This window comes from Ahaetulla prasina, chromosome 3 (assembly GCF_028640845.1).
Source record: "Ahaetulla prasina isolate Xishuangbanna chromosome 3, ASM2864084v1, whole genome shotgun sequence".
NCBI lineage: Eukaryota > Metazoa > Chordata > Lepidosauria > Squamata > Colubridae > Ahaetulla > Ahaetulla prasina.
The window spans coordinates 37,135,042-37,160,540 of NC_080541.1; the positions used below are offsets into that span (position 1 = coordinate 37,135,042).

The 25,499-nt window shown below is 38.7% G+C and overlaps 1 protein-coding gene across 1 annotated transcript; it reads right to left on the minus strand.

Annotated features, from left to right (window-relative positions):
• On the minus strand, positions 1–24,958 carry ATP6V0D2 (ATPase H+ transporting V0 subunit d2). Its single transcript, XM_058177255.1, has 8 exons — positions 24,707–24,958; positions 19,396–19,567; positions 11,116–11,294; positions 8,787–8,866; positions 7,971–8,048; positions 3,634–3,810; positions 3,018–3,095; positions 1–1,313 (listed from the first exon to the last, which is right to left on the minus strand). The coding sequence occupies exons 1-8, from the start codon at positions 24,834–24,836 to the stop codon at positions 1,152–1,154; spliced, it is 1,056 nt and encodes a 351-aa protein (XP_058033238.1). The 5' UTR covers positions 24,837–24,958; the 3' UTR covers positions 1–1,151.
• Between the last annotated feature and the right edge of the window lie 541 nt (positions 24,959–25,499).

Genomic DNA, 25,499 nt, shown 5'->3' on the forward strand with positions numbered 1-25,499 from the left:
GACACTTCCAATTTTACGCGGGAGAAAACCCAAATAACCAAAGACCTACATATATATGAGGTACATAAGATGATTGAAGATGATGAGTGAGGCCTTGTTGAAATGTCGCCCAGATACTCTCAACCTTACATAGGAAAAGACCCGAATATGCCAAGACCTACATACATATACCCGTGCTGCTCATTAAGGAGGTACAAGTTTTCCACAGTGTTATCACAACTCTTGGATCGTAACATGAACTCTAAAAAGGATTAAATTTGGCACCATGTTGCATAAAATAAAGGCAGATTTTAAAATAATTACTGTGACATAATAGAAATGATATCCATCTTGACAAAGTACAGAAGGCTATGATAAGGTGACTTATGTGCCTTTGCTTACTCTCCAACTGAGGGAGTATTCATGGAGCTGTGAATTCTTCAACACTGGAAGTTTTTAAGAAGAGATTGGACAACCATTTGTCTGAAATGGTATATGGTTTCCTGCCTGAGCAGGAAGACTTCCAAGGTCCCTCCCAACTCTATTCTATTCTATTCTATTCTATTCTATTCTATTCTATTCTATTCTATTCCATTCCATATCAGAAAAGTCAATATGGCAGCCATAATGGTGTGCTTAATGATATACCTTTTTACGATGTGCATCACATATAGGACACACATTAAAACACCCAGAGCTTCAATTGCACCACTCTGCCATCAGTTTCAATTTCCTGAGCACACCCGCAGAAACCTTTGCTCCAGCTGCTAATTACTCACAATGATATCCAGTTTAAAGTACTACCTAAATTGATTCTTATTTATCTTTAAGCCATAAGCGGTTTGAAAATCTCTTCAAGTGGAGCTTGCCTTTATATGGAAAATCATCTTTGACAGCTCTTTAAATGGATGATTGCATTTGTAAAGTAGGATATTTGAAACATCCTAATCACAAGCTTTTGTATTCATCTTACATTTGTTGTAATATAATAACTGAAAATTGCTCAAATCATACTATGAATTGTTTCATCTGAACAGATCTAACGTGGGAACAACGAACTGCTACATTATAAGACAATTTCTTCCTAATGGCCACATATATAAAGAGACTGTTTTTTGAGGAATAATTTAGTAAATAACCCTTAATAAATGACAACAGGCACCAATAACAATTTAAAATATAGGGATGTAGTTGTTAATCTTTGTTCTGTGCCTTTGAGAAATGCATTCAGCAATCCATACAATATTTCTGCTTTCTTGTTCCTTCAGTTTAATGTAGGAATAAAAAACTCCAAAATGAAATTGACTGTTAAATGCCAGCACGTTCATTTTTACCTGTCCAAAGAAGAAATATATTTAATTATTTTATTTTTTTAAAAAGATAACTGGTTATCTGTAAATTATGTCCTTTCCCTCTTCATAATTCAAAAGAGCATTACAAATGGCAGTAAATCTAAATGGATTTTCCCTTTGCTTTGCTCAATAAAAGCTGGCCTGAGGTTTAACTATATCTGAGCATTTGTGGCAACGCATCAAATAGCTCTCAGGATCATCAAAAACAGCAGCATTCACAGAAGAGGCAAGGAGGGCAAAACTGTCAAAAGCAGCAGTGTGGTATTGTGCTACTTGCTCCAGCCCATTTCTATATGCATTGTGACATTATACTTGCCCCATAGGGATGTAATTTGTGGCTAGACATTCCGATGCTGCTTTCATCATTCTGATGAAGAATGAAAAGTTATATGCCACTTATCACAAAGGTTAAAAATATGTGGGTTTTTTTATTAGAAGCAAAGAAGTTTGTGAATCTTAGAGCAAAGTCCACACCGACCTCTGAGTCACATATCAGAAAGGTCCACACTACAAAACAGGATGGGTGCACCAAAAGATGTTTAAAGGGTGGGTACTACATTAAAGGCTTAATGTATTAAAATTAAAGACATGAAATGTTAGTATATAACTTAGTGTTCATTTTATTATATTCATGAAACATGGATTTTCATATGATTGCAGTGGTTTTAAACCCTTCATGTCTCAGTCAATTATCGGAATTTAAAATAAATGAAGGTCTCTTTGAAGAAAATCAAATGAGCCCAAAGTCACCTTGTAGGGGGAGATGGGAAACATGAGATAGGCAGACAGTCAGTCAGTCAGTCGGTCGGTGGGCTGCTGCCGGTTCGTACCAGTTCAGGCGAACTGGTAGTTCTGACGATCAGTTGGCCCCGCACACACACACACACACCCTATCCTGTCCTATATTTCCTTCTTTCTGGCACAGCTGATTTCTGCGCCTCCATTGTTCTATTTACCAGGGCTGCCTTAGAAGGTAAGCAGCTAACCTTCAAATTGCTGTATTTTGAATGCTGCACACAAATGTGTTAGGCACATGCGCATGCTCACAGAACCGGTTGTTAAACTGGTTGCAGCCCACCACTGTAGATAGTTGATGGATGATAGCAATCTCTTCTGTTGGTTACATGGGGACATGAAAAGACACCTGAAAAAGGTAAAGGTTGTCCTCGCGTATATGCTAGTCGTTCCCAGCTCTAGGGGGTGATGCTCATCTCCATTTCAAAACCAGAGTCAGCGCTGTCTGAAGACGTCTCCACGGTCATGTGGCCGGGCAAGACTAAATGCCAAATGCGCATGGAATGCTGTTACCTTCCCACCAAAGGTGGTCCCTATATTTCTTGCATTTTTTAATGTGCATTTGAACTGGTAGGTTGGCAGAATTTGGGACAAATAATGGGAACTCACCCCGTTATGCGGCACTAGGGATTCATATTGTGGACTGCTGACCTTTCGATCAACAAGCTCAGCATCTTAGCCACTGAGCCACCATGTCCCTTATACAGACACCTTACAATGTACCTTTTCCAACCTACTAATCTAGGAAAAGTTTTTTGAAGTCCTTTCCTAGTCTTAGGTACATCCACAGTAGCTATGTCTGTTGGGAGGCCCACAAAACAAAATGTCTCAGAGTACATTGAAAAGAAAGAGTTCGGGAAGACAGTATTTGAAAGGTGGATCAAATCTTACCTCAAGCTCAAAAAAGGCATCTTCCAAGGTTTTGTCACCTGTACTACCTCCAACCATTTCAAAGCAAGCCTTGTATTCCTGAAAGCAGAAGCAGCCACTAAATATTCTGTAAAACATTCACAAACTGCTTCCTTTTGTTTTTAAGCGATCTTGGTAAATAGATTCTTCAGTCTGTAGTTCTACTTCACATGTTTTATAAATTGCAAAGCACATTCCCTCGCTCTCTCTTTCTCCCCTTTCTTTAAATTATCCAGTTGCACCCACTGTTATGCCGATCTTCTCCCCTGGATGTCCCCTCCCACTGTTCTCTCCTCATTATATATAGAATTAGATAGTAATACCATTATAACATCAACTGTTTTAATCAGCAGTCATTCTTCCAGAACAATCATATTTCGTATCTCAGAAAAGCAAATAGAAATGGAAATAGCAATCTCCGTCATTGGCCAGAGAGCTCCATGCATTTCCTTTAAGGAAGCAGGTTCAATGTTATCTGTTTGTTTTGTTTAGAATCTGGTACACTAAGTATGTAAGATTTTTAAAATTTGCCAACATATACCCTAAAGTGGTATAGATAGAATACGTTTTTATCAGGCACAATTTGGAAATTACTTACAGCATAGTAGTCTGCGACCCCCTTCACTTGCTCATAATCCTCAGTTTTGGCGAGCATATCTAAGCCTTCTGGATACAGTCTGCCACAGGTTGGATACAGCTTCTGTCTGTCCTCTTTACTTAGTTCTGTTCCAAATGAATTAATTGTGATAATAAATGCCCGCCGGTCAGCTTCAAACTGAATAAAGTAAAACATATGACAATGTTACATATTTTTAAAAGAATCATTCATAGATGCATAACTGTTATGCCTCATTTTAGTAATCCACTGAAATCCTATCTGTCTTTTGGCAATGTTGGTTTTAAAAAATGTGGGTTTTTTTCACCTGGTTAAGCTTCTGCCTTTGGTTAATAATATAAAAGTTAAGTAAACATCTTTTGCACCCCACTGGGAACTCATATTATGGAATATGTAACATATTCCAAAGGAAGAATTGAAAGAGCACAAATAAAATTAGTTCTGTGCAGAAATATCAAGATTTTTAACCAATGAAATATTTCAAACCTTACTTATTATTTATTTATTTATTTATTTATTTATTAAATTTCTAGACAGCCCTTCTCCCGAAGGACTCAGGGCGGTGTACAGCCTTATTAAAATACATAGATAGACAATAAATTTAAAATAATTTTAAAATGAAATATTTAACCGGCCAATTTAACTAAAAATAGCAAAACCAATTAAAATCAGTACAAAATTTAAAATTTAAAATTTAAAAAACTAAAAAATCTAATCCAGTCCTGCGCACCTGAATAAGTGTGTTTTAAGTTCACGACGGAAGGTTCTAAGGTCCGAGAGTTGGCGAAGTCCTGGGGGGAGCTCGTTCCAGAGGGCGGGAGCCCCCGCAGAGAAGGCCCTTCCCCTGGGTGTCGCCAGACAACACTGCCTTGCTGACGGCACCCTGAGGAGTCCCTCTCTGTGAGAGCGCACGGGTCGGTGAGAGGTATTCGGTAGCAGAAGGCGGTCCCGTAAATAGCCCGGCCCTATGCCATGGAGCGCTTTAAAGGTGATCACCAACACCTTGAAGCGCACCCGGAAGGCCACAGGTAGCCTTAAAAAGGAATCAGTAGGCTGTGTACTACAGAAGTGATTTTTTTTTTCAATCTTTAGTTCTGGCTGTTTATGCCAAGGACAGGTGTCAGCGGAACTATAAGAGAAGGAAGTGCCAGCAGTGGATCACTGATTGATTTCAGTTTTTCTCCGTTTCTGTTTTCCAAATCTTTTTGATTTGAACTTTTGATAAAGTGCTTAGTTTTCCATTCAGAAGTTTTTGTGAATTCCATTCCTATATGAGTTTGAAACTTCTTTTTTAAAAAAAACATAACAATATGTATACATTTTTGCACATTGTTCCAAACAGATGTTATTTGCAATTTTGCCTGATGTTACGTTTTCATATATTTCTTTTTGCAAGCACTTCCCCCTTAATGTAATGCATTCTTGTACATTTATTTCATTAATATATTTTTGTCCAACTTCTTCTGTCCAATAGATATAGATTAATGTGAATTCATATAGACTATGTTCACAGGGTACTAAACTATAGGATCAACAATAGTATGAGCTGTATCATCTACTAGTTAAATCCACGTTCCATGTTCTGGCTCCACTGGACAGTTGAATAGGATGCAGTTCAATTCAGGAAGTGATAATTGCCTCTTTGAGAAAGATGATTATGTTACCACATTGAAACAGACAGTATGAGCTCTCTTCTGAAGAGACCTAAAGATTATTCAGAAAGCGATGAGACCCAACGCAAAGAAACCTAGAACAGAGGTCTGCAAACTTGGCTCTTTTAAGACTTGTGGACTTCAACTCCCAGAGTTCCTCAGCCAGCAAAGCAAAGCTGGGAGTTGAAGTCCACAAGTCTTAAAAGAGCCAAGTTTGCAGACCCCTGACCTAGAAGAAACACATTATCTGGAACTTTCCTGGTCAGATTTAGGTCCTTTTGTAGGATAGAAATTGCACCAATCACTCAAATGGATAAGCTTTCTTAGAATATGGATTGAGAAAGTGTCTGTCATGGTTAGCAGAGGGTGGGGGAAAACTCTAGTAAAAAAGCAGAATTGGCTTTTATGGCAGTGAACTTTAGTGCATAACTATTGTGAGATAATTGACGGTTCTTATTATATTATTTATAAAGCAGTGGAATAAAAAATACCAACCAAAGTGGGTTTTTTTAATTTTTACCAGCCCAAGAGGACAGTTTAAGTAAAACACAATTAAAAGTATCATGAAAAAACTTAAAGTAGTAACAAATAGCCTAGCCACATTAGTGCTGGAGATATAACAGATCCATTTTCACATGCGAAGAAGAACACCAAACCATTGATGACAGCTAAAATAAACCAATTAAATAAAGATTGGGGGGATAGAAAGTGGAGGAAGATGCATTTATCTTTAATTAAAATAAAGGTAGCAGATATATTTTATCATTTTCTAGCCTCAAATTTCTTCTCAGGGCTGTGTGTGTGTGTGTGTGTTTTGGGTAAATATAGATTTTGGATATCTAATCATAACATAACAACAACAGAGTTGGAAGGGACCTTGGAGGCCTTCTAGTCCAACCCCCTGCCTAGGCAGGAACCCTACACCATCTCAGTCAGATGGTTATCCAACATTTTCTTAAAAATTTCCAGTGTTGGAGCATTCACAGCTTCTGCAGGCAAGTCGTTCCACTTATTAATTGTTCTAACTGTCAGGAAATTTCTCCTTAGTTCTAAGTTGCTTCTTTCTTTGATCAGTTTCCACCCATTGCTTCTTGTTCTACCCTCAGGTGCTTTGGAGAACAGCCCGACTCCCTCTTCTTTGTGGCAACCCCTGAGATATTGGAACACAGCTATCATGTCTCCCCTAGTCCTTCTTTTTATTAAACTAGACATACCCAGTTCCTGCAACCGTTCTTCATATGTTTTAGCCTCCAGTCCTCTAATCATCTTTGTTGCTCTTCTCTGCACTCTTTCTAGAGTCTCAACATCTTTTTTACATCATGGAGACCAAAACTGGGTGCAATATTCTAAGTGTGGCCTTACCAAGGCATTATAAAGTGGCACTAACACGTCTATATATCACTAACACTTCACGTCTATATCTATTTAATAATTTAATAAAAATCTGTTGCCATATCTAATTTAATTAAGATACCTAGAAAAATCTAAAGTATTTCAATTCTATTTTTAAGACAATTTATTTCTGCCACGTGTGCTATTAAAATAATTGAATATACTAATGCAAAAGCGTACTGCATGCTGTGGCTTAAAAATGGTTCTGGTCACCAAGAAAGAAAATAAAATGCTGAGACCCTAGAAAGAATGTAGAGCAGAGCAACAAAGGTGATAAGGGACCTGGAGTCCAAACAATGAATGATTGAGAGAACTAGATATGTCTAGCCTAACAAGATAAGGCTTAGGAGAAATCTGATAGTCCTCCAATACTTGAGAGACTGTCACAGAAGAAGACTTATTCTCCAAGCTATCTGAGGACATTACAAAAAGCTACAGATGGAAAATCATTAGAGAGATTCAACTTAAAACTAAGGAAAAATTTCCTGACAGTGAGAACAATTAATCAATGGAGCAGCTTTTCTCTGGATGTTGTGGATAGCAATAGCAATACCACTTAGACTTATATACCGCTTCATAGTGCTTTTACAGCCCTCCCTAAGCGGTTTACAGAGTTAGCATATTGCCCCCAACAATCTGGGTCCTCATTTTACCCACCTCGGAAGGATGGAAGGCTGAGTCAACCTTGAGCCGGTGAGATTCAGTCTGCTGAACTGCAGATAGCAGTCAGCTGAAGTAGCCTGCAGTATTGCACTCTAACCACTGAGCCACCTCGGCTCCATCACTGGAGGTTTCAGGAAGAGACTGGGCCACCATTTGTCTGGAATGGTATAGGCCCGTGATGGCGAACCTATGGTACATATGCCGAAGTGGCAGACGGAGCCATGTCACCTGGCACATGCGGCGTCACCCTTTCCTCTTCTGGGTTTCTGGCATGCATGTGTCCTGCGAATACACAGCAGTAACCGGAAGACTTGCTTGCCAGTGCATATGCATCCACCCGAAACCGAAAGTACCTTATCCAGCACGCACATGCCCCCTGGGCAGCTCCTCTTCCTGGTTGCAGCCCTGAACAGTGTGTGTGCGCGTGCAAAGTGCTCCCTTTTCGCCACTTGATGCCGAAAAGGTTTGCCATCACTTTTATAGGCTCTCCTGCCATGGACACGGAGTAGGACAAAAAGACCTCCAAGGTTCCGTCCAACCCTATTATTCTGTGTTCTAGGATGGCTATGGTGATAGATGAGATCTAAAGAAGAAATATTAAATTTTTCTTACCTCTAAAATAGGACACATTATATCTGCTGTAGTGCCACCTTCTTTTTTGCAGAATGCATAAAAGGCCTCAAGATAGGACTAAAAAACAGAACACGTTTATTTGAAAAACCCTCTTTGAAAGATCACAAATAGGATTTAATTTGACTTGTTAATTTTGATGCGAGTCCAGGACAATAGGAAAAATATGAAGACATTATATTGTTTACTGCAAAATGGAATTAAGGTTAATGTGTTTCTTCCACCATTAAACTTATAACTCATGTAGGTTTTTGTAAACCAAGAGGAGAACTGGATGCATCTCTCTGGTCTGCTTTTTATTTGATTTGACTTGATTGCTACTAGCAATCTTGGGTACAATTTTGAGAAGCAAGGCATAGGAATAAGAACAAGTTAGTTCCCTCCATATCAAATTTGCAAATTTTCCGCCTATCCCCTGAAGACTAGAATTAATAATATAAAAACTAGGAATACTGTTGAAGCCAGTGCCTGTGCTGTGAATTTTGAGAGCATATTAATGTGTTCTCAGAAAATGTACTACAGTAAGTTAAGGAAATATGGAGATGCTCAATCATCCAGGTCATCCTTGAACTGAATGGCTTTGTTTATGACAGACAATAACATAAAGTAGAAAAGAAGTCACAAAGTACTTCGGGGTTTTTTGCCAGTTCAAGTAATATATACATCTATCTTATTTGTACTTAATCTTTTATCTATATTTACATTATACCACTGATAAATCGGCCACTTATTTTAGTACTTTTAATTTGTATAGATTTCTCTACGCAAAGAATTTAATAGAATTCACGTGGGGTTTACCTTGTATAGTTTGTTGCGCATGAGTTCAATATTCATTTCATCCAGGTCATTTTCAGATATACAATCTTGAAAAAAATCAGCTGTAAAGAATAATATTTAAACTATAGACCAAACTTCAAAAAAGTTCATTTATGACATTTTTAGAAACATGTTCCAATGCTATGCAGTTTTTCTAATTATGAAAAAATAGAAGAGAAAATAGGAAAAGTGACATGATTATGGAACAATGTTAATGTTAAATCCCCAGAAGAATTGTGTCAAAATTAAAATGGTAAATGATAGCTATAGCTTCCTGGGATGCCCTTCTGAAATACTACCTCACTATGGCTGGCTTTTGTTATTGTTGTTGATGATGTTGTTATAAGGAAAGTGAACAGTTTTATAGCGGCTAGGGCAGTGATGGCTAACCTTTTTGCCATCGCATGCCAAAAGTGGGGGGAGTGCGGGGGGGGGTGGTCATGTGTGTGTGTGCCCACACCCATAATTCAATGTGCCCCACCCACTCACGCCTGCGCGATTCCCCCCTGCGGTCCCCCTGCTTTTGGCACGTGATGGCACGGTGGGCCTGGTAGGCCCATTTTTCACCCTCTCCAGAGGCTTTCTACGAGCCTGGGGAAGGTGAAAACGGCCTTCCCCACCCCCTGGAGGCCCTCTGGAGGCTGGAAATGGCCCGTTTCCTGACTTCCAGTGAGCCGAAAATCAGCTGGCCGGCATGCGTAAATGAACTGGAGCTGAGCTAGGGCAACATTCATATGCCCACAGATATGGCTCCGCATGCCATCTGTGGCACACATGCTATAGGTTTGCTATCATGGGGCTAGGGTGTTGGCAGCACATTGCCAATTCCAGAAACAGGGTCTGAATATAGCTGTCTTTAAGAAACCTAGACCATTCTCAAATGTTGGCTATTATTGTAGAATGGGTTAGGACAAGTGATAGAAAAGTTCTCAAGTTATGTGATTGATAAATCAGATTTGAAATCTTGGAGAACTATTGTTGTTAGAGCACCTCAATCAGTGGTGGGATTCAGCCAGTTTGCACCACTTCGGGAGAACCGGTTGTTAACTGTCTGAGTAGTCTGGCAAACTGGTTGTTGGAAGAAATCATTAGGGTAGAGAACCGGTTGTTAAATTACTTGAATCCCACCACTGACCTCAATTTGCAACATCCAAATGCATGGCTTTTAATTCTGGGAATTTTTAGCAATAGGCGTGCGAGCTAAGACCCTGGGAGAAGCATCTGATTTCAGAAGGGTACCCTTATTGGAAAAATCTGTAGTAATGTGACTCAGTTGAAGATAGCTTTGGTTCATATGTCACCAAACTCACATAGAGACCTATTTAGATTGCAAATATGTATGCCCCCCCCACTTTGCACAGTAAACCAAATTATCACAATGCAGTTATAGGAAATGCTGAAAGTGCTAAAAACCCTGTATGACTGGAGAAGAGGAAAGGAAATACTCAATACTGAGTTTGACTGTACTGTGTAAATCAAACTGTGAAGGCATCCTTCAAATAAAGTTAATTGGGTTCTTATCATCTTAAAATAAAATCAGTAAATCAATTTCCCAAAGTGGTTTCTACATATTAGATGTACCAGAAAATTTTCAGTAAGGATTGTTTGCCTTCCCTGTTGGAAATACAACCGAAGAGATATTAACTCATATGGTTTGGATTCATTTTATTAATGCTGGATCAATTACTGTCTTACTAAAGAGGCATATATTTCTCTTGGCTGCCTCCCTTAAATTTGGAATTAATCATTATTAATATTTTTTTTCATTTTTCAGATGTGGTACTGGTGAAAAGTATCATGATATAACATGAAAAGGAGAAATCTACCTGATTTGCAGTAATGGACTGGTTTAAAATCCCATATGAATTTTTGTAATTGATTATTTTGACAAAGGGACATTTCTCAATACTGTCATGGAAATTTTGATTGAAAACATTTTTCCAGACTGTTTTTTCCCTTTACCCTTTATTTTATTTTATTTTCATTATTATTAATTTTGTGGGTATATTATATTGTTAACATATTTTTCTTCTGTTAACTGATTTACTGTAATAAAAGAAATGTATAAAAAGCAAACATTTATACCAAGGAGTATGGCGTGTGATCTTCTTAGCTAAAGGATGTGTAAAAACTATTTAATATTTATGCCTTCCCAGCACTAAAACGATATGTGAGCAGTATTCACCAATCAGAGCATAATAAATTATGTTCATTTTGATGGGCCAAATATTTTTTTAAAGGAAGCAGTTATAGTAGGAAATGTTTTCTTTCATGGGAACATAGAAATCTATGAAACGATTGAGTGACATACCTAATGGTGTGTCCACCAAGATTGCATTGAAGAGCTCTGCAGGGTTTGGAGCAATGCTGACAGCTTCCATTTGTTCGAAGTTGCCCAAAGGATGGCACTTAAGAACCAATTCATCTATAGGTCTTTGGCGCAAGGTACCAGTAATGAGGAGAATCACATTATCAATCATATAGCTGTACCTAGTATGACAAGATAACATCAGTCAAAGGTTTTATTGCATTCTCTGAAAAATGTTTTAAAATCCAAGAGTCAGGTTAATGTTAAATCTAATATCTTGGGCTTTGTAGCAGAACATTAATTTTCCTCTAAGCGGGGATCATATGATAAAATGGAAATAAGAACATCTTCACAATGCATCCTACATTAAACAAAATGACAATATCATCAAAAAAGAATCTATTTTGCAGAGCGTAGCACATTAAAAGGTGGGGAAAGTCTAACTCTTTTTACATTTCATTATCTGCATGTGGATTTTGTGATCCTCATACTTCCTCGCCTCTCTATCAGCCATTCTGAAACTTACAGCCTCCCAAATATTTTGGACCACAACTCTTACCAATCCTGCCCATAGCAGCTGAGCTGACGGTACTTGCAAAGCAACAGGTCTGGGAAGAGAATTTATATTGATAAATAGGAGACACATGCTACTGACTCTTATTAATAAGTCACAAAGCAATGTGTTTGAAGACACATCTCTGCCCTTCTTCTCTGGGTGATAAGTCATTTGAGTTAAATATTTATTTTTGTCCTCTTAAAGTTTAATTAATACATTTTATAGAGAAGATGTATGCAGACTTTCCCATTTTTACGTAAGACAAGAAAGTTAGATTGGTGATGTCAGGGACTTAATATAATATTCTAAGAAATGAATTATCAATTGAAATCCATTTATTTAATTGCAGTATTATATACTGCTGAGTCCCAAACAGACTCGCAGCAGGTTACAAAAATACACATAAAATCTACTCCCACTAAAGCAGAATACCAAGTCCAAGTTTCATTGGCATCTCAGTAAGCAAATATTAAAACACATAGAATATTTTAATTTATGCATCCCACTTTTTATTATATTAACTCAAAGTGATGAACAAATCCAACACAACTTCCTCTTCCTATTTTCCTCATAACAACAACCCTATCAGGTGGATTGGACTGAGAGAAAGTGACTTGCCTAAAATCATCCAGCTGAATTTTATAGCGAAAGTGGGACTAGAACTCACAGCCTCCAACTTTCTAACCTGATATCTTAATATCGGTTCTCCACTTTATCTGCCTTTGGGATTAGTACCACCCAAATTTCCAAGATTCCGGAGAGGTTCCGGACGGAGCTTGGGCCGTTTCCTGAGGATCTCGCCCACGGCACGACTGAAGAACTAGTTGCGGCCTGGGAATGGGCCGCGGCTGGGGCTTTGGACCGTGTCGTGCCTTTGCAACCTCTGACCCGGCGTAGATCTCAATTGGCTCCCTGGTTTTCCGAGGAGCTGAGAGAGATGAAACGCCGGAGAAGACGCCTAGAGAGCACTTGAAGGTCTAGCCGTTCCGAGGCTGATCGGACACTAGTGAGGTCTTTTACTAAGACCTACCTAGTGGCAATGAGGGAGGCGAAACGTTCTTACGTTTCCACCCTCATTGCATCGGCAGATAACCGCCCGGCCGCCTTGTTTTGGGTGACCCGTTCCCTCCTTTATCAGGAGGTTCGGGATGACCCTTTGCAAGGCCGTGCTGAGGAGTTTAACGGTTATCTATACGATAAAATCGTTCAGCTTCGGGATAGTTTGGACCAAGATTGCGATGATCCAACCGAGATGACGGAGACGCGTCTTGTTGAGGTTATTTGGGATGAGTTTGATTCTGTGGCTCCCGAGGACGTGGACAGGTTGCTGGGGAGGTTACATGCAACTACATGTTTACTGGATCCGTGCCCTTCCTGGTTAGTGCTGGCTGCTCAGGAAGTGACACGAGGCTGGCTCCAGGGGATTATAAATGCTTCTTTGTTGGAAGGGGTTTTCCCTGCCACCTTGAAAGAGGCAGTGGTGAGACCCCTCCTTAAGAAGCCTTCCCTGGACCCAGCTATTTTGGGGAATTACCGGCCAGACTCCAACCTTCGCTTTGTGGCAAGGTTGTAGAGAGTGTGGTTGCATGGCAGCTTCCTCGGCACCTGGATGAAGCTGTCTATCTAGACCCGTTCCAGTCCGGCTTCCGACCCGGTTATAGCACGAAGACGGCTTTGGTCGCGTTGGTGGATGACCTCTGGAGGGCCAGGGATAGGGGTTGCTCCTCTGCCTTGGTCCTGTTAGATCTCTCAGCGGCTTTTGATACCATCGACCATGGTATCCTGCTGCGCCAGTTGGAGGGATTGGGAGTGGGAGGCACCGTTTATTGGTGGTTCTCCTCCTATCTCTCTGACCGGTCGCAGACGGTGTTGACAGGGGGGCAGAGGTCGTCCGCGAGGCGCCTCATTGTGGGGTGCCTCAGGGGTCGATTCTCTCGCCTACCCTGTTCAACATCTATATGAAGCCGCTGGGCGAGGTCATCAGTGGTTTCGGGGTGAGTTATCAGCTGTACGCTGACGATACTCAGCTGTACTTTTCCACCCCGGACCACCCCAATGTAGCTATCGAAGTGCTGTCCCGGTGCCTGGAAGCCGTATGGGTCTGGATGGGGAGAAACAGACTCAAGCTCAATCCCTCCAAGACGGAGTGGCTGTAGATGCCGGCACCCCGGTACAGTCAGCTGCACCCGCAGCTGACTGTTGGGGGTGAGTTAGTGGCCCCAAAGGAGGTGGTTCGCAACTTGGGCGTCCTCTTGGATGGACGGCTGTCCTTTGATGAACATCTGGCGGCCGTCTCCATGAGGGCCTTTTACCAAGTTCGCTTGGTCCGCCAGTTGTGTCCCTTCCTTGACCGGGATGCCTTATGCACAGTCACTCACGCTCTGGTTACATCTCAGTTGGATTATTGCAATGCTCTCTACATGGGGCTGCCCTTGAGGTGCACCCGGAGGCTACAGTTAGTCCAGAATGCGGCTGCGCGAGTAGTAACGGGAGCCGCTCGTGGCTCCCATGTAACATCACTGCTCCGCAGTCTGCACTGGCTTCCTGTGGTCTTTCGGGTGCGCTTCAAGATTTTGGTTACCACCTTTAAAGCGCTCCATGGCTTAGGACCCGGGTACTTACGAGACCGCCTGCTGTTACCTTATGCCTCCCACCGACCGGTACGCTCTCACAGAGAAGGTCTCCTCAGGGTGCCGTCCGCCAAACAATGTCGGCTGGCGGCCCCCAGGAGTAGGGCCTTCTCTGTTGGAGCAGCGACGCTCTGGAATGAACTTCCCCCTGGCCTACGCCAAGTGCCTGATCTTCGGACCTTTCGCCGTGAGCTAAAAACATACTTATTTATTCAAGCTGGACTGGCATAATGGTTTTTTAACATTTTAAATTGGGTTTTATTGTTGTGGGGTTTTAAATTTTTAAAATTTAAAATTTAAATTTTTATACATTGGCCTTTTTGTAATATGCTTTATTTTAAATTTTGATTTTAATTGTATATATATTGTGTTTTATTTAGGCTGTACACCATCCTGAGTCCTTCGGGAGAAGGGCGGTATAAAAATTTGATAAATAAATAAAATAAATAAAAAAAGATTAGGATATTCTATAGAAATGGAGCATGTACCAAGAAACACCATGTTGCTTTTTCTTGATTTCTTCCCATAGGGGCAGGGATGGAGATGGGGAAGAGGTCTGTCTGAATTACAGCTCAACGCAAATGTATTGAATGGAACGGTTCTATTTGAACCAGATAGACCTGTAACTACCTACCCATATTCCAAACCATAAAGGGCTTTATACATTAAAAATAATCGTTGAACCATACTGCACGTTATACCAAAGCTGGCTTCTGGGTTGTCTTCCAAGACAATTGCTTATAAAAGTCTTTTCAGTAATCAGTAAGTTATGTTTCTAATTCTTAATGATAAAACACAGCAATTGGTTCAGGCACAAAATCATAATTAATAGTTGAGTAAAAAAAGAAAGTGCTTCAAACAAAAGAAGGAAATCTAATATTACTATGGTGATGTTAAAGGTAAAGATTCCCTTTGTCCAGTTGTGTCCAACTCTAGGGAGCAGTGTTCATCTCTGTTTCTTAGCCAAGGGAGCCAGCATGACTAATACTTTTCCACGGTCATGTGGCCGGCATGACTATAAGCCGAGGCAACCAGAATGCTGTAACCTTCCCACCAAAGTGGTACCTGTTTATCTATTTGCATTTGAATGCTTTTGAACTGCTAGGTGGACAGGACCTGGGGAGCACACTCCATTGCACAGCACTTGGGTCTTGAACCCAGACTTGTCAGCTGTCCAGCGGACAAGCTCAGCATCGTTAACCGCTGAGCCGCTATACCCCCTACAATGGTGCTATAAAGAGTTAAAAGGTAAATATTTGAATGTATGAGCGAGGTTGGCATTAAGACTCCAGGCTAGAAACAAGGAGTCCTCCGTTCTAATCCTGACTTAGGCCAAAAGCCAGCTGTTTGACCTTTAGCCAGTCAATCTCTCTCAGGTTTAGGAAGCAGGCAATAACAAACCACTCGTGAAAATTTTGCCAAGAAAACTATTTTGCCAAAAAGTAGTCCAGACAGTTGCTAGAAGTCAACAAAGGAGAAAAAAATGTACATATTTACTACAAATCAGGAAAAAAAATCAATTACTAACAAATAGCTTGTCAGCATGTTTTGAGTATCCACATTAGTTTCTTAAATTATCGTATCAAGTAATTTCTATTGTTTTTCTTTAAATGAGCATTACATCATTCTCTTTCACACAAAACACATATTTCTGGACAGCAGTCATTTATTTCAATGGAGCTTGAAAATGCTCCATTTCTATTTAAATGTATTCAAAATTCATAGAATTTGTTCACCACACAATAACAACAGCAACAGAAACTATGGGAATGCAAAAGTATACAAATGTTATCGCACGAAATAACATAAGAATATGTTGCTTTTCCGTACATATATTAGGCTTGCGACCAATTTTGCTTTGATAGGATCAGGAGGAAGTTAAAACAGGTTCTAGGTCACTCTGCCTCGAAAGGCATTCTCAGTAAAGGGACCCCAAAACATTAGTGGCAATTCAGGAGGCAGACTAAATCATGTTGTTGCCTAAGAGATAATGAAGATGACTCCCAGTCTCCAGTCTAAGTGCATGTTACTCAAAGTCAGTCAGTTATTCTGACATTTGAGGGGAACAAAAAACCTTCTGTGCAGTAAAAATGTAGCAATAATGAACACAGCTAACACATAATTGTTCTTTTATGAAAGTCCAAATTAGCTGCCCAGGGGAAATGTGTTTAGGCTAAAATTGGTCACACTATTTTTCAAGGAAAAGTCTTTAGAAGAAATTGTAGACCCCCCTCTGGATCTTCTACAGTGGTGAGTCGCCCCCGTTTTGGACCGGTTCTATAGAGTGGGAGGCTCCATCCACTGACCCAAACATCATCAAAACTCTTCTGCGCATGCGCAGAAGAGCGCTTGCGGGGAGGGGGGGCAGGACGCAAACCAGTAGTAAAGGTAAGTAAAACCCACCCCGATCTACTATGTAAAATAAATAAATAAATAAGAAAACAATCAGAGGTTTTAGAAGTTTCTTCCCAGAGTGTCATATCTCCCAGAATTCTTGTGGGTGCTTAGCATCATCCCAAGCAGTACTCATAATAAAAATCTAAGATAAAGGCACCCTGATTTGAACTTGGTGGTTGCATCCAGGCAGATTTCTTGGCAATGTTATGGAAATGTCTTTCCTTTGTCTTCTTCAGCAGGGTGATAGCTTTTATTTACTTTCAGTCTATCCAACGGCCATGGAATTCCTAGATGGTTCGCCATTCAAGTTATTTAGCTAAACTGCCTCTACTTAGTTTCCAGAATGCAAGCATCTCAAAGCAACTTTGTCAAGTGAAATATAAACAAGGTCTCTTGGCCCAGCATTTGCAACTTTAATTTTTAGATACAAACTATTAATTAATAATTAATATTAATGTATTAATTAATATAATATATTAATTAATTTCATTATCTCCAAGTATTCAGAATGGTTACAACAATAATGCAAAACAATGGTAAGTAATTATTCTAAAAATTAATATGTGCATCATCATCATCATGACATATTAAAACAATTTAACTCAATTTATAGTGGAACAGCAAGTAGTAAATGTTAATAATCAAATACCACCATCCCTGCTTGGGCCCCAAACATACCGAATACTGTTCTACTTGGTTAGCTAAATGCTATACTTCTTAATTAGGTCATCACCTTGTATATGTAAAAGCATGTCTACTTCAATCCATGGTGCCAATGCTGGCATGAAAGAGGAGATTTGTTGGCCTTTAGCTCCTGAGTTCTTGTTACAACTGCCAAGGCAAAGGCTAAGGCAACCATGTGAATGCTTATTGGGCACAGTGTAAGACTTGCTCACAATGCTTCCCGCTTGGTACAGAGTGTTTCTCAACCTTAGCAACTTAAGATGGGTGGGCTTCAACTCCCAGAATGCTGGCTGACAAATTCTGGAACTTGAAGTCCACTCATCTTAAAATAGCTAAGGTTGAGAAACACCATTCTAAAGAGTGAGAATAATAGCACCTCAATGTTATTGTGAATGCTCCAAGAAGTGCTGGGTTATTGGATGTCCTTGCATTTGAATTTGCCCATAAACCTGGGAGCAACATTGGATAAGAGCTTTGGGAGAACTTTAAATGAAAGTGAAACCCAGCCACCTAATACTACTCAGAATGCAAATAATGATAAATATGGTGATGGGGCGATGCGGGGGGGGGGGGCTGCTGTCGATAACAGTGATCATTCCACTATTCAGGATTGCCTGAGTGCTGTTTAACAATGCCACGTTTTTACAATGATCTGCATTCAGCATTCTCTGGATATGGATCGGGCTCAGTCTACTTCACACTGATTTTTAAATCACTTCTGAAAACTAACTCATGCTATTGGGGTGGGGGAGAATTATTCTAGGGCTTCCTGTTTATATGACTTGTCAGCCAGTGGAACATGAAGCCACATGAAATGATAAATTTACTTTTGTTGAAAGTTTTCCAACAGAGGCTGGATGGTCATGTCTCAGAGATATTCTAGCAGATCATGCACTGAATAGGATGAGTACTAAGCTTTCTCCTACCTCTGTGATTTCTATGTTATGAAATTGCAACCAATTTTCACAAAGAAAGAGAGGTCAACAAGGTTAAAAATTCTCTGCCATTTTTATGACTCATCTTTCCTACTGAGTGAAATATTGCTGCAATAACAGGAAAAAAAATTCTAGGAAGAAAAGTTGCAGTTCTGTTTCTGATTTTTAAATAAGGCTACCCAGCTTAGTATCAAGATATCCCAAAGACTAGTAGATGATAGCAAAGAGATACAGAAGACTATCTAGCAGTTGTGTGGCAGCATAAAAATGCTCTATTGCTAAACGTTTGTTGATAATGTATGTCTATGTATTAAACTGGCATATGAGTAAAACTAATATTTCTGGATGGAAACATTCTGTATTTTGCTTGGGCATTCCAACAGTGTGAAGCTACCTAGCCAAGAAGACAAAGTTTATGAAGCTATTTGGCAAGCAAAATATGGGGATTTTCATGACTAATACTTAAACAGCAGCAGCCTATTTAAGAATATGTATGCATGAGATAGCTAGGTCTCTCTCTCTCTCTCTCTCTCTCTCTCTCTCTCTCTCTCTCTCTATCTATCTATCTATCTATCTATCTATCTATCTATAGGTCTTGGCGTATTCGGGTCTTTTCCCATGTAAGGTTGAAAGTATCTAGGCGACGTTTCGACGAGGTCTCACTCGTCATCTTCAGGCTGGTGCTTTCAGCTTTATCTCGTCGAAACGTCACCTAGATACTTTCAACCTTACACAGGAAAAGACCCGAATATGCCAAGACCTACATACCTATACCCGTGAAAACCTACGAATATATATATATTATATTATATATATATATATAATTTTTTTTTTCTAAGATAATTTTTCTTGTGTCCATGTTGGTTTCTGGAGGATTTTGTCATACTCTTTTGCAATGTTTTTTGAGGGTCCTACTCTAATCTCTAACACCAAGATTTTCTAGTTGTCTCCCACCATGTATTCACCACATCTGTTCATGTTTTTAACAAAACGTTATACTTTTCAATATTATAAAGATATAGATTTTAGCTCCTCTTCATAGCTCACTGGCACAATAATTTCAGGAAGTAACTTCACTTACGTAACATAATTTAGAAAAGTTGAAAGTGGTTCAAAGGCATGATTTCTAAAATACTGAAATTCTGTCAGCAGTTTGAATTTTAGTTTGTCATCAATTGTAGAGACGGTAAGAGGACCAGTTTCATTGGCCAAGAAGTTTCCATAATCTGTGGTTTGTAAGTGTAACTTCAGGTCTAAAACGGAATTGAAAAGATGATAACAATAAATTTATTGTTTTCAAAGAAATTAAGTGACAAATCATACTGATTTCTCATTTCAATGGCATGTATACAGTTGCACACAATATTTATTTTATTTTTTGAACACTTCCTAGATCAAAGCATCTCAAACCAATAATCATCATGATATCCTAAAATACTATAATACCTTAATCAGTAACAAATATAACATATTCATTAAAAAACAGTAGAAAGGAATATTTTCACATTTTATATTGGGAAGGCCTTGGTGAAGAATATATTTTCAACAGACACTTTAAAGATCATATATTGTAGCAGGCATTTTCGGATAGGAACATTCCAGAGTGTGAATGTTCCTGTGTTTAATTTTAATCTCCAATCTGGCTAAAAATCATAATTTGTTTACAGATTATAAATCTGGATTTGAAATCAAATCTGAAGCAATTTTCTAAATCACAATTGGCACAAACAATAGTTTCTGTTGAATTCAAAAGATAGAACTGTAAGTAAGAAATTAGAGAATGTATAACCAAACCAAGATAAATAAATAATTTATTAGGCATGTTGTTCTCCTAAGAAGCCAACATCTGAAAGCAAAAAGTGCTCTTGACCCCACATCCTGGTTTACAAAAGCGTGTCTCCTAACTAAAGAAAACTAGAAAGAAATGTTATATAAGCCAGCAAAATTTACTTGCTATGGCAATCATAATCTCTCTTCAAAATAGGACTATCAGATCTAAATTGCCACTAGATTGTAGCAATGAGAAAGTCAAACTCAGGTGTCATCTAATGGCTATCTGGAATTATGCAGCTCACATCTGGTATCTCAGATTAAATATATAAGGGGCAATCATTCTGACTGAGTTTAAGCAATTTAATCATAGTTGACATTGAGTTCAATTTCAATTTCAGTTAATTGCAATTTATATACTATCCACTTACTTATCTTGATTCAGCTCCCTTTTGGGATAGCAGCCCTTACACGTCACAAAATGATCCAGTTCAGATTTCTAGACTGCTCCTGGAGGTTGGACTACAGGGACTATATCCTTTAATTATTCCCAATATTCCAGATTGAAATTATTACAGGGGATTGCATTTGCCATTAAAGTGCTAACCAATATAAATCCAGATATTGGGAATGGAGCAATTTTTTGAAATAAAATTATTGTTGTTGTTGTTATTATTATTAAATATATTAATTAAAAATGAAATTCAGTCAACTGAACATTCAAAAATGTATCGCAAATACCATTGACTGGTGCTAATGGTTGATACAGGTTGCTGCCAGCAGCCTAGGTATCAACCAAGTACCTTCTTAAGATGTACGATGTTCCGAGTAGCGCAGCCTTTTGCAGTTCCGCTGGTGCTATTGCAGAAGCTGCAATTTCTTGATGTATTTTATAAAATTCTTGGACATGGTGCCAAGATCCCCAATGACAATGAGTATCACTATTACATGTTTCATCCATAATCGCAGTTTCAATGGCCAGGTTGCGATATTTTATTATTTTTTCCAATTCTTTTTCTTCGACTCTGCCGTCTCCTGGTACAGCGATATCAATAAATTGTACATTTCGGTTTTTGACAACTGTGATATCTGGCATGTTGTGTTCCAAATCACGCTCCATCTGTATTTGAAAGTCCCACAAGATCTTCACCTTCTCATTTTCGATAATTTTTTCCACTTTATGGTCCCATGACTTTTTGGATACAGGTAAGTCATATTTTTTACATAAGGACCAGTGGATTAATTTAGCAACTTGGTTATGTTTAGCTTTATAATCATTATTATTATTATTACCCTTTCACTACTCCTTTATTCCCTAAGCAGTAAAAATTTTATAGCAGCTTCTGCACATTTTGTTGTTTTTTCTTTAAAAAAATTGCAGCTGTATAGATCAAAACCAGCCAGGTAGGGAAATCTAGTTCAAAGAAATGCATCAATCCAAGCTGTATATATACTATTACATATATTAACATTTTATTGTACAGAGCCCAGCATCCCTCTCTGAGAAAGATGGGCAGTACAGAAATGAGATGATAGATAGATGATAGATAGATAGATAGATAGATAGATAGATAGATAGATAGATAGATAGATAGATAGATAGATAGATAGATCTTCTATGTACAGAATGGCTGCCAGCGAGAAGGCAATGTAGATAGATGATAGATAGATAGATGATAGATAGATAGATAGATAGATAGATAGATAGATAGATAGATAGATAGATGATAGATAGATAGATAGATAGATAGATAGATAGATATATGATAGATAGATAGATAGATAGATAGATAGATAGATAGATAGATAGATAGATTTCCCCGAAGCCGCAACACTGAACTTCAACGTTTTTGACAACTGTGATATCTGGCATGTTGTGTTCCAAATCACGCTCCATCTGTATTTGAAAGTCCCACAAGATCTTCACCTTCTCATTTTCGATAACTTTTTCCACTTTATGGTCCCATGACTTTTTGGATACAGGCAAGTCATATTTTTTACATAAGGACCAGTGGATTAATTTAGCAACTTGGTTATGTTTAGCTTTATAATCATCATTATTATTATTATCACCCTCACTACTCATTTATTCCCTAAGCAGTAAAAATTTTATAGCAGCGTCTGCACATCTTGATGTTTTTTCTTTAAAAAAATTGCAGCTGTATAGATCAAAACCAGCCAGGTAGGGAAATCTAGTTCAAAGAAATGCATCAATCCAAGCTGTAGATGTAACAAGACCAGAGCAAAGTACTGCAAAACTGCTGTTATGTTGAGTCACACAACCTTTTGTATCATGTCAGCACACCATAGTTTATAAGTGAAGATTTCTTGCAGAGCACACTATGACTGCGAGCTAATTAATATGTTTCAAAATGCAGTAGGCAATAATCATCTTACATGCCTTCTTTTATTTCAATCAGTTTCTACATAATTTCTGGAAACCAACTTCTTCAGTTCCAGGAGCAGTAATTTCCTCTTTCCATTACCATGAGGTTGAAAGCTCCAGTTCCATAGTATCATTCTCATAATGATGGTTGTTTGGGTGGGTGAGTTTTTCTAAGAAAAATCAAAACTTTCAAAGTTCATTTTAATAGGAAGGAAGAAAGAGAGAATAATTGTATGCTAAATAAATCAGAAAAATGTACCAGAATGAATGAGAAAAAAGGTGGAGTTGGAGATGTGTGAAGAGATTGGGCTACTAGATTAAAGCTGTAAATATCCAGACAGCTGTGAATGACAGTGACACATTTTCTGCATGTCTTTATTGATATCTAGCATCATGCAGTCTTTCAAGGTTAAATCTAGCAGTCACTTTATGTCAGCTAGGCTAAAGCCTGCAATATAAACTAATCAGGATTGTATGCTAAACAAAGGGCTACAGAATTAAAAACAGTGATCTGTTGGTAAAACATTGTGAAGATTATAGCCTTATCTCCAGCAAAAGGGTGAGATGTGAAATAATCAGAGGCATTGGCCCTATATATTTGCCCCCTAATTTATTTATTTTCTTTCTTTTCTTTTTTTAGATAGAAACGGTACATAGATGAAACTCTAAATGCACAATTTACCTGGAGTTAATCACCTGTCTGACTGCTCTGAAGAATTCAGAAAGGATCCAAAAATAACCTATAATGACCTCAAAACTTGAAGCCCGTTGCTGTACTCAAGTGACTCTAATTGCATTGGAAATTTAAAATACCATAAATATAGCATGCATAATGCATCTCTAGTAATTTTTAGTCATGCACATGATCACATGAAATAAATTAGTAGGAATTCCTGCATTTGTGGCTTCTTGTTTTAAGTTGTTACATTTGTATTAATTATTCTGGAATTGGTTTAGGTTCATCTATGGATTATACAGAACCTCTATTCTAGTTTCCTTTGGAAGTATTGAATGCAGCCCACCAATAGTTTAATATAGTCATATATTAAATATATGTACATATTTATTGCAGCTTCTCTTATAAATCTAACCCTAACTCTATAAATCTGTTCAAGCTTCAAGACATCCTAAAGTGTAGCCAAAAATGTTAACAGAGAAATGTTTTTGCTTGTGAATTTAAAAAAATGGTCTTAACATTTTACTTCTGCTTTTTTCACGTAATTTCTTAATGTAGCTAATGGACCTGGCTACTAGTATGATTAAATATTAGACTATAGAAGTACATATCCCCATTATTATTAGAACTGCGTAACAGTAGCACAGTTCTAGTAGAAGTCATAATGTAACCCAAAAAGCTTACTAACTTTTTTCTCAAGGTGATTTCTGTCTACATCCTAGCTGAGATCTAAAGATCTCTTTGAAAGATAATCCCAGGTTTTAATTTTGCTAATTTCAGTGATATATCCAGCATTCTTTTATCAATTTATCAATTTAATCTAATGCCAAGATAAGGATGTTTTCCTCTTTTTAAGAGAGATAATATAATTTTGCATGGCATAGTGTCAGGTTATTTACAGAACCATCTTTGTCCCATTACATCAGCCCAGCATCCCACCTAATTAGGCAGGAAAGTTATGTCGCAGACCCCATAAATTAAAGAACTCCAACTGGTGGGGGTCCAGGAAGAGGGCCCCCACACTATGGAATATTCTCTCTCCAGAGATGAGGCAGGCCCCCACCCTCCTGGCCTTCCGAAAAGGGAGGGACATGGCTCTATGGCCTCTGTGGGAAGCCCAAAGAAGCATGCAGCTTTCAGGCTGGTAAGTCCCCTAAAAGCCCTCCTTTGCCTTTTAACTAAATTTAATCTCTTGCCTACTTTTAAACTTTTATATATACTATTACATATGTTAACATTTTATTGTACAGAGCCCAGCATCCCTCTCTGAGAAAGGTGGGCAGTACAGAAATGAGATGATAGATAGATGATAGATAGATAGATAGATAGATAGATAGATAGATAGATAGATAGATAGATAGATAGATAGATAAATCTACTACGTACAGAATGGCTGCCAGCAAGAAGGCAATGTAGATAGATGATAGAAAGATGATAGAAAGAAAGAAAGAAAGAAAGAAAGAAAGAAAGAAAGAAAGAAAGAAAGAAAGAAAGAAAGATGGATAGATAGATAAATTTCCCCAAAGCCACAACACTGAACTTCAACGTAATCCCACTCACCTTCCAGGGTTTCGCACTGGACTAAGTTAACATAATCAGAAGCTTTCAAGATTCCAGTTTTAAAGCCTCGGACCAGTCCTTCTAGATAACCATGATCCACATTGAAATAAAATTCTGAGTAGCCTGGCATAATGAAAATCTTCCCGAGCGCAGAAACTCCTGTGTTTTGTGTTTCTCTTCAGTAGATGATCACCAGAAGGAGCTAGAACTGGTTGGGTTCAAAGTGAATTCTTTCTTCCTGCTTCATTGTTTCCAATACAAACTTGCTGTGGTTTTCAGTGCTTACACAACATGAAGTTACCAGACAGAACTCTAATTTTTTCCTAGAAGAACTGGACACTTCCTTGTATAAGGGAAACCTGTGCAAGGCAAACAAAGAATAGGGACAAAGCAAGGAAGCTGTGCATTTTTCAAATGTACAGCTTGGCTTTATCTGACAAGCGTTCTAAAAATGGTGTGCAATGTAGTGCTTAAAAATATAACTAAATCTGTATACTACTTCTACTTAAACTCTTGAGTCTGTAACCTTTAATTGGTGAAATGGTGTATCATAGGGCAAAACCTTGTCAACAAAGGTACCTCAAATGGGCTAAATAATAATATGTCAGGAGGGAAGGAAGATAAAGAACAAGGAACAAGGAGGAAGCCCCACACACCTTTCCTGGCCAAGCCACTTCTCACGCACCTTCTTCAGCCTGTGCCTCTCACCCTTTACCCATCTGTACATCACCTCTTGTGCATCCCATGTCTACTCCCCAAGACATGCTGCCCCCTTGGGCAGCATCCATGACAT